The following is an 18164-nucleotide window of genomic DNA, read 5'->3' on the forward strand; positions in this document are numbered from 1 at the left end:
ACTGGCAACTGTTGTGTCCTTTTTGCTGAGCCTGGCCACGATAAAAAAGTATTTGCTGAATTGCACCTTAATGTGTTTTTTTTAAAACGAATTTACTGTTTTTCATGGAGTTCTTTAATTCATTTCCTTAAAAGATCCCTGTTGAAGGGCAATGTAAAATTGGTCAAAAGTGCCAATCAGATTAAAAACAAACTGCTGATATGTAATCCTATTGATTTTAATAGGTCATCCTTTTTTATTTAATGAAAAATTTTACCTTTGAATAAAATTGCAAGTGGAAAATGTTATGTCAGTCTGCAGACCATGGATTGGTTAATATTCACATCACAGCTCATACTGTGGAGTGGTTTATATACATATCACAGTGAAAATGAGGGGTTATTTTTTGCAGGGGTGTGGCCAATAATAGCCAACATCTTTCATGATACTTTTTAAGTTACTTAGACTGCTTTGTGCAAGTTATCTATTTTGTGGTGTCTGGGCTCTGAAGTCTTCAAGCTGAATAGAACTGACTGGGCTGCATGATAGTTGGTAAAGAACATTATCCTTATTTAATCTCATGCCTGTCTTGGCCAATGAGGTCCTTGTTGTGTTAAAATAGATCTCACGAGTGGGTAGGGATTAGCAGTCCTTTTTCCCCACTCATTGCTTCAGAGACTTAATGCATAGTCAGCTCCATACTTTAAGGCAAGAGGCTTTAAGCTACACATGGGCTGTGCTGCCTCGAGCTTGACAAAACAAATAACTGAAGTCTGAACTACAGTATAGCAAATACTGATCCAAGAGCAGTTGAAGTCATGATATACAGAACACTGAAAGGTATATTTGGTCCATCATACAACCTCCACTTGTGACACTCTGATGCATATTCAAACGTGCACACCATCTTGCTGTTGCCACTAATGTTGAACAACAACGTCTGACAGGACAGTTGCCTGCCACAGGAATGCTAGCTAGCAGCATTATAATGTAGATTTAAATAGTTAAAAGTTTAAAGTGATTGAGTTTTATGAAAATGAAATTTGTACTTGGGCTATGCAGCAAGAAATGATGTGGCGATTGGTTACACACCAGAGAGTCAAACACGCTTCTGGCACTGGCAAATCAAAGCCTCTCTGCAGTGCCCTCCAGTGACTAGAGCCTGAAATAACAGGATGGACCCAAGGAAATGTGTTCACTCCAACTGCATCCGTTCCACATTGAGTTCACAGCTTAATCTGGTCTACAGAGTACTCTATAGCACTAGAGAATGGTATTTTCCTTCGGCGCTTTTTCTTCATTCTACACCAATTCATGTTACTTTATTGCAGAAATTTACACTTTTGAACACACATAATTGAATTTTGTCTCCACTATCAAGGGAGAGATGCTGCAAATTTACTTTTTATATTTTTTGCAGGAGTCAATGAAAGCATTTACTGTCATCCTCCGAGGCCTTCACATATAATAGTGTAATACTGTTGCAATAACCTAGAACTGTCAACCACAAGATGGAGAGAACAGGATGTACAAAAATAACAAAACAGTTGTGTGAACAAATTGATTATTTACTTTCAAACCTGCCATCCAACTTTTATATAACCAAAGATCCCTATTTAAACAAAATTTGGTCCAAGCAATAGCCCTTGTCCTACAATGGACATTTATTCTCAATAACTACACTTTACGTTCAAAACACTTGTGAAAAAGAGATTGTCTGATCTAGCTTTGCATTTAGTAAACAAGTAAATTTATGGCTTGGTACCAAAAAGGTACTTGGGTGGATAGTATTAAACCAGCTAAATACTAGAAAAAAGGAATGTTTGGTTTAAAGTCTATAGCTCACAGCATATACATGTCCTCTTTCTCCTCATACATTAGTCACTAAGTCTCCAGCTGTGCTATAGGTTTGCAGTCTCCATTTACACCAGATCCCTTCAATGTCACGTGGGCTGATGTAACGAGCTAGGCAGCATCCAATCCACTTTGGCCCTGTTGTACATCGAACAGCAACAAGTCTTAGCTTCCTTTTACCCAGTGGCAGTGTTTTCCACATCTTTGCTGTAACATTATTCGCTCCTGGCAATTTGCCCAGTTTGATACATTAAGGATCTTCCTCCATATCGTCAAGATTGGGCGCCATGATGAAGTGTTTGGGATACTGGAGATTGTGTATTTTGGAATATTCTTCCCAACGTGCATCATCACTTTCATGTGTGATGTAACGCTCTCCTTTCCTGGTTTCAAATTCTCGAAGATCTAGCCATGTCTGGTAATCCTGCAAAACAGCAAGAAAACATTTAAGGAAACTAACTTCAGAACTTCTACACATTGGTCAGTCTTCTTTTCTGTGTGTATGTAGTTTCTCATTGGTTCCATTTTATTTCTTTGTTCTACTGTGAATGCTCACAAGAAAATGAATCTCAGGGTAGTACATACCTTGATAATAAATTTACTTTGAATACTTAAGCATACTAAAACAAAATTGTATATTTTTGCAACAACCTTCTAAGTGAAGCAAAGATAATTGTAAAACAAACAGTTGAACAAATTATTCACTTTATTCAAGCATTAGACTATTAAACTCCAAAGGCTGAAGTTCATTTACCTTAAATGATCATGTTAAGACCTTAAATTAAAATTAATAATTCATTTTTAACTAGCCAGCAAGTCTCAGATACACTCATGTACTGTTCTACCAGTATACTTCAAAGCTGCACAACTTCAGTATTGGAATCAATGGTGGAATATGAAAGGTGCACAAAACTCTCAACGCTATATTGTATCTCTAATCTTGAGTGTGTAGTCTCTACTACTTCAGAAAACTAATGAAACCCAAGGGAATATACTTGGAAAACTGGAAGTTTTGGATTTCAGTATAATCCCAATTTAGTTGTTCGAGTAAAAGCAAGTTCTCACTGAATGAAACTGCCATTTAAAAGGGCCGTTGAAGACAACACAGGCAGTGGCAAAATTAATAAAACAATATTTGCAAAATTATATTGGTGCTCCACTTAACAGGATTTACTGTAAGTCACATAAATTTACCTGTAGCCAAGGGTGACTGAGTGACTTGTCCACACTGAAACGTTTTCTCATCTTCACTTGCAACAGGTTGTTAATTAGATCGATGGCTAGCCCAAGAGAAAGAAAATCATTGAGTTAGTAGTACTTAGAAATAGCAGCAATATTCCAAGATATCGTGTGTCATAACAGGAGACAAACATATCAAGTTGACTACATTCAGTTACAGAGTGAGCAAACAGATTGGGATTAAAATGGCAACGTTATAATAATTTTTTCTGAAGTCTTCTCAGTACTTTGTGGCAGTCAGATGTCACAAAAGACAGTTTTCTTCCTTGTTCTTTTCTGCCATGTGTTATGAAACAGAAAAAAATTGCAATGGTATTCAAAGCAAGGATCTCCTTGATGTGTGGGTAAAGCTGGTAACCAAATTGCATATGAAATTAAGTGTGCATTCAGGTGAGCACCACCGGGCTGAAGAGATAGTGAATGTAAATTTGAACATTAGATTTTAAATTTGAATAATTGATGGTCAGAGTACAATGGAACTGGGAATGGTGGTCAAGAATTGGATACTAACTAGGGAGTGCTGGAACTATGAAGCAAAAGCAAAGTATTATAGATGCTGTGAATATGAACTACTGAAACAGAAAATACTAGGCCCATCCATTAAATGAGGTACATTCAGAGACAAGAAAAAAAACATTTTGGATGGTTCTTGAACAGTACTTGTGAAGGTTTATTCACCCTGACACCGTAACTTTGTTCCACTCTCCACTAATGTTGCCTAACCTGCTGAGTATTTCCAATACTTTCTGGTTTCAACTTGAAATGGTTAATGGCAAAAGCCAAGAGAGGGCGAGCCATTTACTCAGGGGGAAGTAACCCAAAAGGAGGAAGGAAGAAAAGATCAGTTCCAGGTTGGATGGCAAGATCATGAGCTGTCTAGCTCATTATACATTAATGCAGAGAAAAGGCATCAACTCAGTGGCATGAGAACAAAGTTTGTGACAGGAACTGAAGACAACACATGGTCTGCCCAAAATTACTCAACCACAGCTAAGAAAGCGCAGCAACACCCTACTTCCTCAGGAGGCAGAAAGAAATTTGGCCCTTACGAATTTTTAGTGATGCACCGTCTCATCCGGGTTTATGACAGATTGGTATGGTAGCTGCTCTGACCACATCCACAAGAACCACAGCAAGTTGTGGACACAAGCTCAGAAAACAACCTCCCCTCCGTGGCCTCTGCAGCCTCAGTCGAGTAGCCAGCAACCCCAGCTATTCAGGACATTCTCTCTTTTCTACCCCCTCCCTTTGAGCAGAAGATACAAAAGCCTGAAAAGTATGCTCAAGGACAGCTGCTATCCCACTGTTATAAGACAATTCAATGGTTTCCTGGAATGGTAAAATGGGCTCTTGGCCTCACAATCTATGTCATTAAGACCTTGCACCTTATTGTCTACCTACACTGTACTTTCTCTGTACTACCTGTCGCATGGTCGGGTGGTCGGCGACTAAACTGACTCCCCCACCAGGCTTGCTTGGTGAGGAGGGTGACTGGGACAAAAAACAAGACCTGTCAAAGGGCGGATGAACCCTCTTGTAGGGTCAACGGCCAGCTGGCAAACACGTGCTGTGAAGCGCGGAAAGGGCATCCCTTGCATCGAAGCTTGGTCTGGCCATTCACTGCAACAGAACCTCCCCCAGCCGTCTTGGACCCCACCATGCTGCTGGATCCGGGAGGGGATGTCGGGAGGGTGAGTCTGGACCTGTGCAACCCCCTACTCACCTAAAATCCATTCACACATATGCCGTTCCTTTCTGAGGAGTGGGGCGTAAACCCCATTAACTGACTGAAAGGAACCATCATCCTATGGGATGGATAGCCAGAGAGATCATTGTTTTACCCTGGGCTACCTCAATGCACTGTTGTAATGAATTGATCTGTATGAACAATACACAAGTCTTTCACTGTACCTCAGTACACGTGATGATAATAAACAGATTTAGCAATAAACATGAGAAAGTCTGCAGATACTGGAAATCCAAAGCAAAACACACAGAATGCTGCAGGAACTCAGCAGGTCAGGTAGCATCGATGGAAAAGAGTAAACAGTTGATGTTTTGGGCCGAGGCCCTTCATCAGGACATAAATTTAACAGTATGCAATTTTATTTAGCTGAAGAAAACCAAGGTTCATCCAAGATTAGATCTCTTGCCATACACTACGTCAGGGGGAGACTGGCAGATGGCTGTCATTGACATATATAGGTAAGATAGGGTACCAGGGTAATTATGCAGATGAGAATGTAACTGGAAGGATATAATGTTTTACCATTGTTACTAATGTTTAATTACAGCTTTGTTGAGTGCTATAATATTTTAACTCAGTTTCACATTCCGAGACCGGGCACCCTCATAAACAGTGAACTTGATTTCAGCACTAACAGTATCTAAAGCTGCAAGTTATCGAATATTCTTAGCACATTAATTTGTTGTTATAGAAGTATGAGCTTATGGTTGATTTCTACCTTCACTGGAAGTTTCTTTCCATGGGTTTGGTGGGTACATGAATGCTGCATTTTGGATCTGGTCATTGATATCTTCATCTTCGTTGAATGGGAAAGTGCCACTGAGGCTCACGTAGATTATTACACCCACTGACCACATGTCAAGAGACCGGTTGTATCCTTTGCTCCGGAGGACCTCTGGAGCAAGGTAGGCCGGGGTTCCCACCACAGACCGTCGGAATGATTTCTCGCCAATAATACGAGCAAAGCCAAAGTCGCAGAGCTTTACCTAGGTGAAGGTCAATAGAAAGAAGACAAAATTCAGCACTTATTCAAGACAGCTTTAAAAGACAATCGACATATGGGCATCTCTATCTGCAAGCTGTCCTCCAAGTCACACACTGGTTCCATATTCATGTTGAACGTTTATAATTGCACGGTGAAGGGCTGCCACTGGCTTGGAGGAGATTCTGAGCCAATGGAAGAGCATTGTTTTAAAGTTAATGCAAATAGTGGTCCTGAACACAAAATGATTTTGTTTTGATCGTGTATGTATTCAGTAACGCATTCAAACCAATACCCCTGATGTATTGCTCAGTAAGTGGTGTATAGCATCAAAATGGGAAACTTTCTCCAAAAGTTACAATTGAGTTAGTTGGACAGATGGATCAAAGGTATACCATAACACCCATTATAGCTAACTATAAGGAACAGTTATTAAGTGCAACGAGGTAAAGTGGTTACTTCTGAGATTTACTTTAAACAATAGTAAAGAGTTTACAATAAAATAAAAACTCATTGGTAACATAAACACACCTGAGGAAAAGGATCCGCTGAAGCAAGCAGTACATTCTCAGGCTTCAGGTCACAGTGTACGATGTTCTTAAAGTGTAAGTGTCTTAAAGCCACCAGGATCTTAAAAAAAAAGATAAATTCACTAAAAGGAATGTACTGATTAAGTTATAAAATTTCTGAAATATGTGTTTTCATTCCATGATATGTGAGGAGAGATAAGTTTCGGCAAGATGAAATTATAAATGTGAGTGGTTCGGTATTCTGCTGCATTGTTAATTTGAAGCAAACGCAGTTCTGCCCAGCGTGTTTGTACTCTTGCATCTATAGTTTCTTTTTATTCATTGAGATACAGCACAGCCATTCAAGCCACGCCACCCCGCAATCCCCGATTTAATCGCGAGACCGTTTACAATGACCAATTAACCGACCAACTGGTACGTTTTGGGACTGTGGGAGGAAACCGTAGCACCTGGAGGAAAACTACGCGGTCACGGGGAGAACGTACAAACTCCTAACAGGCACCAGCGGGAATTGAACCCAAGGTCGCCTGTTCTGTAAAGCACTTTGCTAACCACTACGCTACAAAGCCACCCTGGCAAATAAGCAGCAACAAACCAATGACAAATCTCCAGCACTGTGTTGGCTTCAGTTAAGTGCGCAAGGCCACAAATGCAAACTTGGATCCAGAAAATCAGCAGTGTTAATTACGACAGATGACACTATGAAGTGGTGCACGTGAGTAGAGTATTTCCTGTATATACTTCTTGGTGAATGGCCTGAGACTGGTCATCTTTTTACAGGGGCACAATTGAGAGTATCCTGACTGGCTACATCACTGCCTGGGACGGGAACTGTACTTTCATCTATCGCAGGACTCTGCAGAGAGTGGTGTGGACAGCCCAGCACATCTGTAGATGTGAACTTCCCCTATTCAGGACATTTACAAAGACAGGTGTGTAAGAAGGATCATTGGGGACCTGAATCACCCCCACCACAAAGTCTATCAGCTGCTACCATCCGGGAAATGGTACCACAGCATAAATGTCAGGACCAGCTTACTCCGGGACAGCTTCTTCCACTAGGCCATCAGACTGATTAGTTCATGCTGATACAATTCTATGTTATATTGACTGTCCTGTTGTACATACTATTTGTTATAAATTACTATAAATTACACATTGCACATTCAGAGATGTAGTGTAAAGATTTATATGAAGGATGTACGAAATAAAATCAATTCAATTCAATAACCAACTTGTGTTCAGTGATAGAGAAGAGAAAGAGAAAAATAAAAATCAACAAATCACAATTTCCTCAGATAAAAAACAGATTTCTATCTGCTTGCTCCTTCTCAATCGGAGTTGCTGTAACCATTTCTTAAGGAACCAATATGAACACTGGCATCTCATTTGGGGGAGGGGGCACATCTTGTGGTAACTTTGTAACTTCAAGCAAGGTCTCTAACCTACGGTTAGAATGGACACAAAAGGTTATCTGTAAGTTTTCTCCAATTTCTAATAAAGTTAGGATCTCTATAGGAGGAGTGGCTATTAGATTCATTGTTGCTCTTTAACGGAACTTGTTATGGCAGATTAGGAAAATCTATGAAAGTTCTCCTAAAGGCTGCTCCATTGACACATGTTCAAGGGTCAGAGAGAACAGAACATGCCAACATTTCCACTCTACTATGTTTCCCATGTGCTCAAGTCTACCATTGCTGGGGTGAGCTTCAATGTGCTGATCACTGCTATAGGGATATCTCCAATGAATAGTTAGTTATGCCCCTAATGGCATGGAGATGTCAAACAGCAATGCACACAGGAAAACAATTGCTAATCTGGGTTAAATATAAGAGATTAAGAGATACTCATGCAGTGATGACTATCTTTAACAAAAAAAATCAAACCAAAGCAAATCAATTCTATTCCTTTCTTCAGTGTCCATCCTGCTTACATAAATGTTGCACTGAGAGAACTTGGGTTGCCAAGTCAGATCCATAGAACCTTAAGACATAGGAGCAGAATGAGGCCATTCGACCCATTGAGTCTGCTCCATCATGGCTGATTTATAATCCTTCTCAACCCAAATTCCCTGCCTTCCCCCCATAACCTTTGACACCTTAACTAATCAAGAACCTATCAACCTGTACTTTAAATAGGCTCAATCACAGCCTCCACAGCTATCTGTGGCCTATCTAAATTCTGTCTTCCATGATGTCAATTAAAACACCATGGTACCATATTGGTCGTTTATAACACAAGTTACAAGACCCTGTAGCCTACACTGACTCAGTTAAGAGAGGGCAACATAATTTCAGACACAACAGTCCTTAAATTTTCCCCACGCATTTAGGAGTTAAAAAGGAGTAACAGGCATTGTTGAAATATGACGCAAATAACTGAAACTTGCTGCCATTGGAAGAAAGACGAGGTTTAGTACACAAAGAGAATTAAACAAAAATTACCTGTGTGACTAAAAATTTGGTGACTCGTTCCGGCAAGCGGCTTTTCTCACTGGACAGAATCATTTCCAGCATGTCTCCGTGGAGTTTCTCCATGACAACGAAGACTCTTTCAGGAGTTTCAAACATGCATTCGAGATTTACGATTCCTGGATGATGAAGGTTCTGAACATGGAGAATTATTTTGTTATTTTAAAATAACGTGTGTAAAATGTCAGTTATAATATCTTCATATTTCTACACAAAATTAAGGCTTATTAATGAATGTTGCAGGTCCCATTAACTCTAGTTTGGTGCCAACACAAAGCAGCAGCAGAGAGCAGCACCAATCTTCACACAGTGTGAGAAATAGTCATAATCATCCTCACTGGAAGTCAATAAACCCAAGCAGGTCTGTTTTTCCCATTTATGGAATTCCCTGGAAACACACGATGGAATACCAGCCTAATTTACCAATCCGAGAATCTTCTTCAGTGCCCTGACTCAGTTTAATGTGGGCTGTGATGGTGCATGTCTAAAGCTGGGGAAAGTGCTTAATGAGCTTTTACAGACACTACATATCACTGGCCTGGATTTTGAAGCTCTCCCCCATTCCACTGAAGCATGAGTGAAGCCTGCATTTACTTAATGCACATTCCCTGGGATTAAGGCGCAGTCCTCTGCTAACGTGATGCTCAGTGCATCCAGGCTGCTGCCACACAGAGGAGGCCATTACAAGATTTGGTCACGGTTCAGCTGAACATCAATTTTGTCAGCCAGATAACACATGAACATTCATTCAAAAGTAACTTGAAATTGCTAAAAGTACACAAACCATTAGGTAATAAAAGTTGAAAATAGAGCAAACATTTCTTTGAAACAGGAAAAAATATAAATTGAAGTTCTACATCTACTTAATACAATAAAATTAATGAGGAAATGCAACATTTCTGAAATTTACCAGTGTTCTTCATAGCAGTTCCTCTCTATCCAAATAAATGGCAACCCCATTTCACAAGTTACAGATTCCCTGGAATAATGCTGCAACTTTACAGCTTGCTTCTACAGAGAATAAACTCAAAAGGACACGCTTGAAAAACACCATGAATTGTTGATTGCATATTCACGCAAAATTCATAGCTGAGTTCAGTGTCAGGGACAGGCAGGGGTGAGGAAGCTTGGTGAAAGGGGTCCTTAACTACATGCACAGCCTAGCACTGTATTTATTCCAGTAATAGCTGGGTCATAACAATTCCCACTATAAATCAGTAAGTCAAAGCAGGTCTGCTTTTCTCATCTACGGATTACTGGTTTGATTATGACAGCTACCAGAAATGTCCTGGTAACACATGATGATACCAGCCTAATTAACTAATCGGGGAATTTTCTGCAGTGCATTGATCTAACGGTAGGTGGCGATATTCTGTGCCCTCACCTCCTGAGTAGGTAGCCAGCTTCATGAGTCACCACATTCACAATTCGAGGGGTGGAAAGTGGAGGAGGGAAAGGGAGATGAAGGGCTGAAATAGGAGTGGGCTGGTGTAACAGTGAAACATCCCACCATAGTGTGGTAGGCTGTGGGCTGGTAGTCACGCTTTAGCAATGTATTAGATCATGATGCCATTTCTAGTGGTTATGTAGGCTTCGTGGGAGGAGAAGGCTGTATGGAAACTAATACAACGCAGGCAGATAACTGAGCAGCTTCACCTCTCATTGTGAAAATTAGCACAGAGTATTTTCTTTATTGGAAATGAATGTAATGTCAATGGAAATGCTAACGAGTTACAATAATAAGGAAAAATATCAAATAGTAGGATCTCAATGAGAACTTTATATACAGTACATGTTTACTACATTAAATTAGCTCAAGGTGTTATTTATTCAGATAGGATCTTTTAAAATATTTATAGCAAGATTTAGCTCTGGTAATTAATGGCAATCACATCTGAAATTTTAATCTCAAATGGGTTGTACTTACCACTGAAACATCTAAGTAAAATGAATTTATCGGCTTTTACTAACACCTAATTTTCCAGATAAAGTATGACAGATGCACAGAATTGTCCCAACATGTTCGTTGGTCCCCACCCCACTAAAGCAAAGAAAATGGTGCCTTCCCACATTCTGAGACCTCTTAAGTGCTTTGTAGTCCTTAAGTTGCATTTTGAAATGTAGGCAGTCTATAGTTATGAGTCACTATGGCTATGTAGACAAACATGGTAGGTAATTATCTGCTGCACGAAAGAGCTTCAATTAAGTAAATGACTAGCTTTTTTTTGTTAATGGTGACATTTGAAAAGCTATAGTTGGTCTAACCAAAGAGACTGAATGGTGGTACAACAGGCAGTATCTGTTTCATGTTATGTCCTAAAGATAAGAGACTTGATTGCATCGGACCTAGCTCATGCCTCAAGGTCATACTCATAGGACAATGTGTGTGTGCTTCTCCGAAGTGAAGCTGTCCATAAGTGGTGGGAACTGACGTACTGCCTTACACCACACTGATGGTCTTCTAATATATCGAGCCATCAAATGCCTTTTCCACTCTCACTGAATGTCTCCAATGATCAGAGATATTCAGAGAAAGAGCAGAAAAACATTTAATGAACACTCAAAAACATATAAAGATGATAAAATTGCTTTTAGAAAGTAAAGGTGATAGTATTAAATAAGATGGAGAGAAAAATCTCTTTTGCTTGAGGTCAGCAAGGGATGACTTAAACAAGGTTGGTGGGACCAGAAAGATGTGTACCTGGACCCTTGGGACAATGTGGAGTGTTATGGTGGGTCCAGGGCCAGAGGAAGAAGACAAATGCACCAATATCTGACCACCAACACCATTCACCAGTCCCATGCTTTGACTCTACATGTGTGTAGGCCCATCTCATACACTGCAGCCTGCATCTAGTTCTCAGCCTAATACCTCCAGCAACAGAACACTGCACAGATGGTCAGCTATAGTTTGTTGCTGAATGGAGCTTGCTCTTAATGGGGTGCTACCAAGTAAACCAAACACCCTCAACTTCCAACAGTTTAATTTCCCACAACATCTTTTGTGAGAGACCGACAACTACACTGTTCAGTAATAAGCAGTCTTAAACCATGTGTGTGCAACTTTTTTTTACAGGTAGAATATAGCCACACAAATTCATGTTAAATATGTCCTTTTCAGTCAACAAATAATTTTCATCCCATCAACACAGGCAGAAAATGGTTATCTAATCAATCAACCATGCTAAGATAAAAAAGCAAACTGTAAAAATGTTGAAGGCACTTAATTTGCATAGGAAACACTGGTGGTTATCTCTGAATTCGTGCTGTAAGAGACATTGCTTTGCCTACCTGAAGGATAGCAACCTCGTTGCGAAGTTGGCTCTCCTGCTTTGTGGGGAATCTCATTTTATCAATCACTTTAATTGCCATATCTCTCCCAGTCTTCCTGTGCTTCCCTGCAAACATAAAACAAAAATTCAAACCTTTATTCAGAGAATATTTATCATCGCCACCAAAAAAACAAGTCTTAGTGGATTAATTTCTACTCACACATTTGAATTGTTGGTTTTTGGATCATTCTGCACACTAACAGATTCAAGACTGAGGATATCTGCAAGGGGGAGTCACAAATACTCTATGTGCTCGTGACACACTTCAGCAAGCGAAGGAACATAAACATATAAATGTACATTTATACTCCATCACATGTAGAAATGATATGTGATGCAACTTTTTCCACATCACCCTATGCAGTCAAAAGTGGAACAATCAAATTCAAGTCTAACATCCAATCTAGAGGTTTCCCCAAGTTCCTTGAATCAATTGTGGGTTGCTATGGTTGCAACCCAACTACTTTTAGGATTACATTCTTCATCAATTGATCAAGGAGAACGACTGGTTGGAGCCAATTTTAAAGATTTCAGAGGAATCATTTAATTGGACTCAAATGAAAAGTCTGGGATGTGTGTTACAACTTTAATGATGTGACTTTAATAATCATATCCTTCCAAACTAGTAAGAGAACTTTTAGTAAGGGCCGCTTGCAACAATTGATTTTGTTGGTCAAATATAACTTATATTGTTTATTCATGTAACAAAAAGAGCACCCAATATGATAGGTGAAACCTTCACTAATTGCTTTAGAAACATAGAAAACATACAGCACAGTACAGGCCCTTTGACCCACAAAGCTGTGCCAAACATGTCCCTACCTTAGAACTACCTAGCCTTTACCCACAGCCCTCTATTTTTCTAAGCTCCATGTAGCCATCCAAAAGTCTCTTAAAAGACCCTATCGTTTCCACCTCCACCACCGCCGCTGGCAGCCCATTCCACGCACTCACCACTCTCTACGTAAAAAAAAAATCTTACCCCTGACATTTCCTCTGTACCTACTTCCAAGCACCAAGCTTTCTTTAGGTATGTAGCTGTGACCAGATTTAAACTCACCCTGGCTTTGTGCTTCCTTGATTCTATTCTACTGTATATTTTCTCAAAGTCAACCAACAACATAGTCACTGACTGGAGAAGTTCTTAGCAGAGCGATTAAGTGCCCTGCTATAAGTCATCTATAAAATCCAACTAAGCCACGTTGTCCTTTCTTACCCAGAATTTATTCTCATCCCAAATAATGTTAAATTGGTCGGGTCCTGTCAACTCTAAGGAGGCGTGCATGGTTAACTTCCAGCAAAAAGACTAATATGGGTACAGCTTTGTCAGTAAATGCTCAAACAGGGAAGTAGCAACTGGAAGTACTCCAAATTTAAGTTTCACTTAAGCTCTGAGTTATGGTTAAGTTCACTGGGCACTGAGGCATATCAAGTTACTGTAGCTGAGATGGTTCCAAATAAAAGCACTGCTTGGGAAAAAGACTACAGTACTGACCAGGAGTGCAGAGTGACTTACCCCCGTACACTATTCCAAACTGTCCAGAGCCCAGCACCTCGTCAGCAAAGATCTGGTATACAGAACTGATATCCTGCAATAAAAATAGCATGAGATTAAAACCAAACACACTGCAGTGCATTTATGTGATCATCTGTACCGTCCCCCTCCCAAACATATGTGGCTGTTGATGCATGACATGTGGGTTTCTGCCAACAGTCAAACACACCAATATAAGGCAACACGAATACCAAGACTAAACATCCACAACACATTTATCACCCTCATGACATGATAACCAGGTGGCTTCTCAAGGTTACTATACAGGAAGCTACTGTCTTAGAGAGGATATTCACTGAATTGATTCACTGAAAAACTAAAACTTGACAGTGACCTCAGCGTTGAAAGTGCTTTGGATGTTGATTTCAATATTACTCATCAAACTTTGGCCGCAGTGTTGAAAGATCCAATACGGGTACACGGAAGAAACTGATGGGGAAGGAAACAAAAGATTGAGAACTGCTAGGCTCACGTGAAAACCCACGTTTGTTTAACAGTTCAAATCTGTATTACAGAGGGTTCCAGCTTTTGCACTGTGGAGATATATTTAGAGGGCTTTGTAAGTGGATGTTACCCACTGGGCCAAGTAACTATTTTAGATAAAATTAATGAAGATTAAACCAGGCAGGACGGGAATAGATGGAATTCGTAAATGCTGTACCTGGAACTTGTGGATATGACCTGGAGCCTCAGGCAATTCACAAAGACTGCCAGGGCTTTGAGGGGTTCCACTGAATCCCAGGACTGGCATTTCCATGGTTACCCATCACTCTTCTCTCAAAGCCATGAAGGCCCACAAGGGAACTGGTGAGCACTTTCAGTTTAGACAGGCTGTACATTAGCTCATTTAGGAACGCAAATTCACAGGGGACAAGGGAAGGAAATCCCATAAAACATATTTTTTCACTTATCAGGATGGTAGTGAGGCCAGCGTTCTTTCCCAGCCACTAATTCCCCTCAAAAAGACGATGGTGAGCTAATGCGAAGTAAATTAGTAATTATGATTGATCTGCATGTCTTGCTAGCACATCAGTGAAGCAGATGAATTTTACACCAATGCTCTTCCCATTTGTAATCGCCATAACCCAGACGAGTTGTTCATAGCACTCCATATAATTTGGAAAAGAGAATTGTGACTTTCACAGCCGACACAGTAGAATTTGAACCTATCGCTGGACTGTCAATACTTTTATTATTTTCTTCAAAATTTTTTCAGTGAACAAAGTGATTGTAAAGGAAATGCAAAAGACTGGGTCTCAGTGTATTTGAAGGAGGTAGGAATGGGGCTTCAGTGAGTTTCTAAGGACTGTGGAACTTCGAAGATGTAGGGAAACAGAGCATTGGAATGTTGGAAACATTGTCCAGTGAGGCACACAATGAATCATCAGGATTTCAGAACTTTCACTCAGCAGACTATCAGAGTTTTACTGTAGCTATTACTTATCCCTCACCAATTAAAACAAAATACTTGCTAATTTTTAAATATGGTAAGATGGGAATGCACCGAGGCAAGATGGATACAATCAGTGACATAAAAGATTCTGCAGATGATGGAAATCTTGAGCAGCACACAAAAATCCTGGAGAAACTCAGCTGGTCAGGCAGCGTCTATGGAGGGCAATAAACAGTGGTCAATGTTCCGGCAACTGAGGACAAATTTCACTGTTATCCTTAAGGCACTCCTTCCCTCCGCTAGCTTGCAGATCGTCCTCGGGCAAGGGTCACATGAAGCCACGGGAGCAGGTGGTGGATGGTCATATGAGCAGCTGGTGCATATCACAAGTTCTGTCTATGCGACCACTGACATCAGACAGACAATCTCTGAACAGTATTGATAATGACTGGGGTCATCCATCTTGTAAAGTCCCTGTCCAGAAGGCGGCAATGACAAACCACTTCTGCAGAAAAATTTGCCAAGAACAATCATGGTCATGGAAAGACCATGATCGCCCACATCATATGACATGGCGCATAACGAACGAACATCTTGGCTATAAAATTTCCAATGCAAAATGGAAGTTATCATGCGTGAAGCAATCAACAGCCTTTATGGGGAGGAGCTGCAAGAAGTGGCTCTAATATTCACCAGCTTCTGCTCGTAAGACATTGCTCAGAATACATGTGCATTCTCTTAGTTGTAAAGGTCCTGGATAAATTAATGCTTTGCCTTCTTCTTCAGAGCAGAAGATACAAAAGCCTGAAAAGTTTGTACAGGTTGAGGGACAGTATCAACCCTGTGGTTATAAGGCTATTTAAATGGTTCTCTAGTACGACAAGATTGACTCGGCTTCATAATCTACCTTGTTAGTATCTGGCACTTAACTGTTTTCCTTCTCTCCAGCTGTTACATTTTATTCTGCATTGTTATGGGTTTACCTTCTTCTAGTTCAATGCACTGTGTGATGATTTGATCTGTATGAACAATATGCAAAGTTTTTCCACTGTATCTCAGTACACGTGACAATAATGAACCAATTCCAATATTGCAACATGTGGTCTAAAGAGTTCTGCTCAATTAAATGCAGAAGTTGCCAGACGTTGCCTATGGCAGGCACTAAGCAACAAAAACACATGATCCAAGTTCTATGAATGGAGTTGTAGATGAGCATGCAACAATGCTGGTTACCCCTCTGACAAATTATTTTATGCAGGCTTGATTTTGATTTTCAGCATAAACAGTCACAGAAATTTGCTCCTCGATTGATGCAGCTTTGACTCTGCACTCCAGTTTCCTCAGCCACGTGCTTCGAATTAGGCACAACCTCTGCAAATCTACTCCATCATTCATGAACATACTGGTGTTTCTGTGTCCCCCTCCCCCCCTCCCTTTGCAGAGCAACACTCAGCTCTCTCTTGACAAGCCAACTCCCAGTGAAAGTTTGGAAAATACTGGTAACTTATACATAGGACGGTTCTGAAAATGTAAATTTAGCACAAAATGTCAGGCACAAGGCCCACAATCATAGTTCAGCTGCATGAGTGTATTTTTACATTTCTGATAATTTCCCTGTTAAACATGTAAATCCATAATATGCCGATGACTTTATAAACTTTAGGCACAACAATGGGCCACTGAAAAGATAAGGGAGTAGTTCTGAACTTTTCTCAAGCCCTGAACTTCAGCAAATTAGCAGTCGACAAGATCAGTGTAAACATTGGTAGAAGTTTTGCTGACCTAGCCTCTTGGCCCACAATTTCCTTAAAAGTTGTGAGACCACAAGCCTACTTCCTCACCTTGGAGTTACAAAAGCGAGGCAGGTCAGCAATCGGGGTAAAGGACATCAGACCTTGTGAACTCACGACTTGATTCCCCTGATCATGCACGCACGCACGCACATACACACACACACACACACACACACACACACACACCTAAGACTGTATTTGGCAATATGGAGTGGAGAGCAAGTTTTAAATTTGGCGGGAGCAAAAGATGTTAGATTAGATTAGATTCAACTTTATTGTCATTATGCTGAGTACAGATACAAAGCCAATGAAATACGGTTAGCATCTGACCAGAAATGCAAAGAATAGTGTTATTTACAAAATAACTGCGAATAAAAAGTCAGTGCTACAGCACACAAATATAAAAGTACTGAGACAGTACAATATGGGTGCAATACTGCTTAGCGCTGTGATGTGAGGTTCAGCAGTGTCACAGCCTCAGGGAAGAAGCTCTTCCTGTGCCTGCTGGTGCGGGAGCAGAGGCTCCTGTAGCGCCTACCGGATGGGAGGAGAGTAAAAAGTCCATGGTTAGGGTGAGATGCATCCTTAATAATGCTTTTCGCCCTGCCCAGGCAGCATTTACGGTAGATGTTCTCAATGGTGGGCAACTGGGTGCCGATAATCCGCTGGGCAGTTTTCACCACACGCTGGAGTGCTTTGCGGTCCGATACAGGACAATTGCCATACCACACTGAGATGCAGTTGGTGAGTATGCTCTCAATGGTACAGCGGTAAAAATCCGTCTGTATCCTGGGACAGAGTTTTCTTGATGCTCCACAGGAAATAAAGGTGCTGTTGCACCTTTTTGATCAGGATGGTGGAGTTCAGGGACGAGGTGAGATCCTTGGAAATGTGGACACCAAGGAATTTGATGCTTGATACATGCTCCGCTACAGCTCCATTGATGTAGATGGGGACGTGAGTGTGGCTCCTAGCATGCCTGAAGTCCATAATGATCTCCTTGGTCTTCTGGGTGTTAAGGGCCAGGTTGTTGTCGGGACACCATATGGCCAGGTGCTGGACCTCGTCCCTGTAGGCCGTCTCGTCATCCCCTCTGATCAGGTGTCGTCTGTGAACTTGATTATGGAGTTAGAACCATGTACAGGAACGCAGTCATAGGTGAAAAGAGAGTACAGAAGAGGGCTCAGCACACAGCCTTGAGGCACGCTGGTATTCAGGGTGAGAGTGGAGGAGGAGATGTTGTCTAATTTAACTGATTGGATTCTGTTAGTCAGAAAGTCCAAGGTCCA

At 40.8% G+C, this 18164-nt stretch overlaps 1 protein-coding gene across 2 annotated transcripts in view; it reads right to left on the reverse strand.

The window, feature by feature from the left end:
* Window positions 1-2080: 2080 nt before the first annotated feature.
* Window positions 2081-18164, reverse strand: part of prkd3 (protein kinase D3) — a 384937-nt gene continuing 368853 nt past the window's right edge. For both annotated transcript variants that reach the window (XM_063055570.1, XM_063055569.1), the window contains 7 exons: window positions 13651-13723; window positions 12094-12200; window positions 8776-8937; window positions 6333-6431; window positions 5538-5805; window positions 3028-3113; window positions 2081-2257 (listed from right to left, as the gene is read on the reverse strand). In XM_063055570.1, coding sequence (XP_062911640.1) covers window positions 2084-2257; window positions 3028-3113; window positions 5538-5805; window positions 6333-6431; window positions 8776-8937; window positions 12094-12200; window positions 13651-13723 — 969 coding nt within the window. In that variant the 3' untranslated portion in view covers window positions 2081-2083. The remainder of the gene's footprint in view (window positions 2258-3027; window positions 3114-5537; window positions 5806-6332; window positions 6432-8775; window positions 8938-12093; window positions 12201-13650; window positions 13724-18164) is intronic.

The sequence above is a fragment of the Mobula hypostoma genome, chromosome 8 (genome assembly GCF_963921235.1).
Source record: "Mobula hypostoma chromosome 8, sMobHyp1.1, whole genome shotgun sequence".
NCBI lineage: Eukaryota > Metazoa > Chordata > Chondrichthyes > Myliobatiformes > Myliobatidae > Mobula > Mobula hypostoma.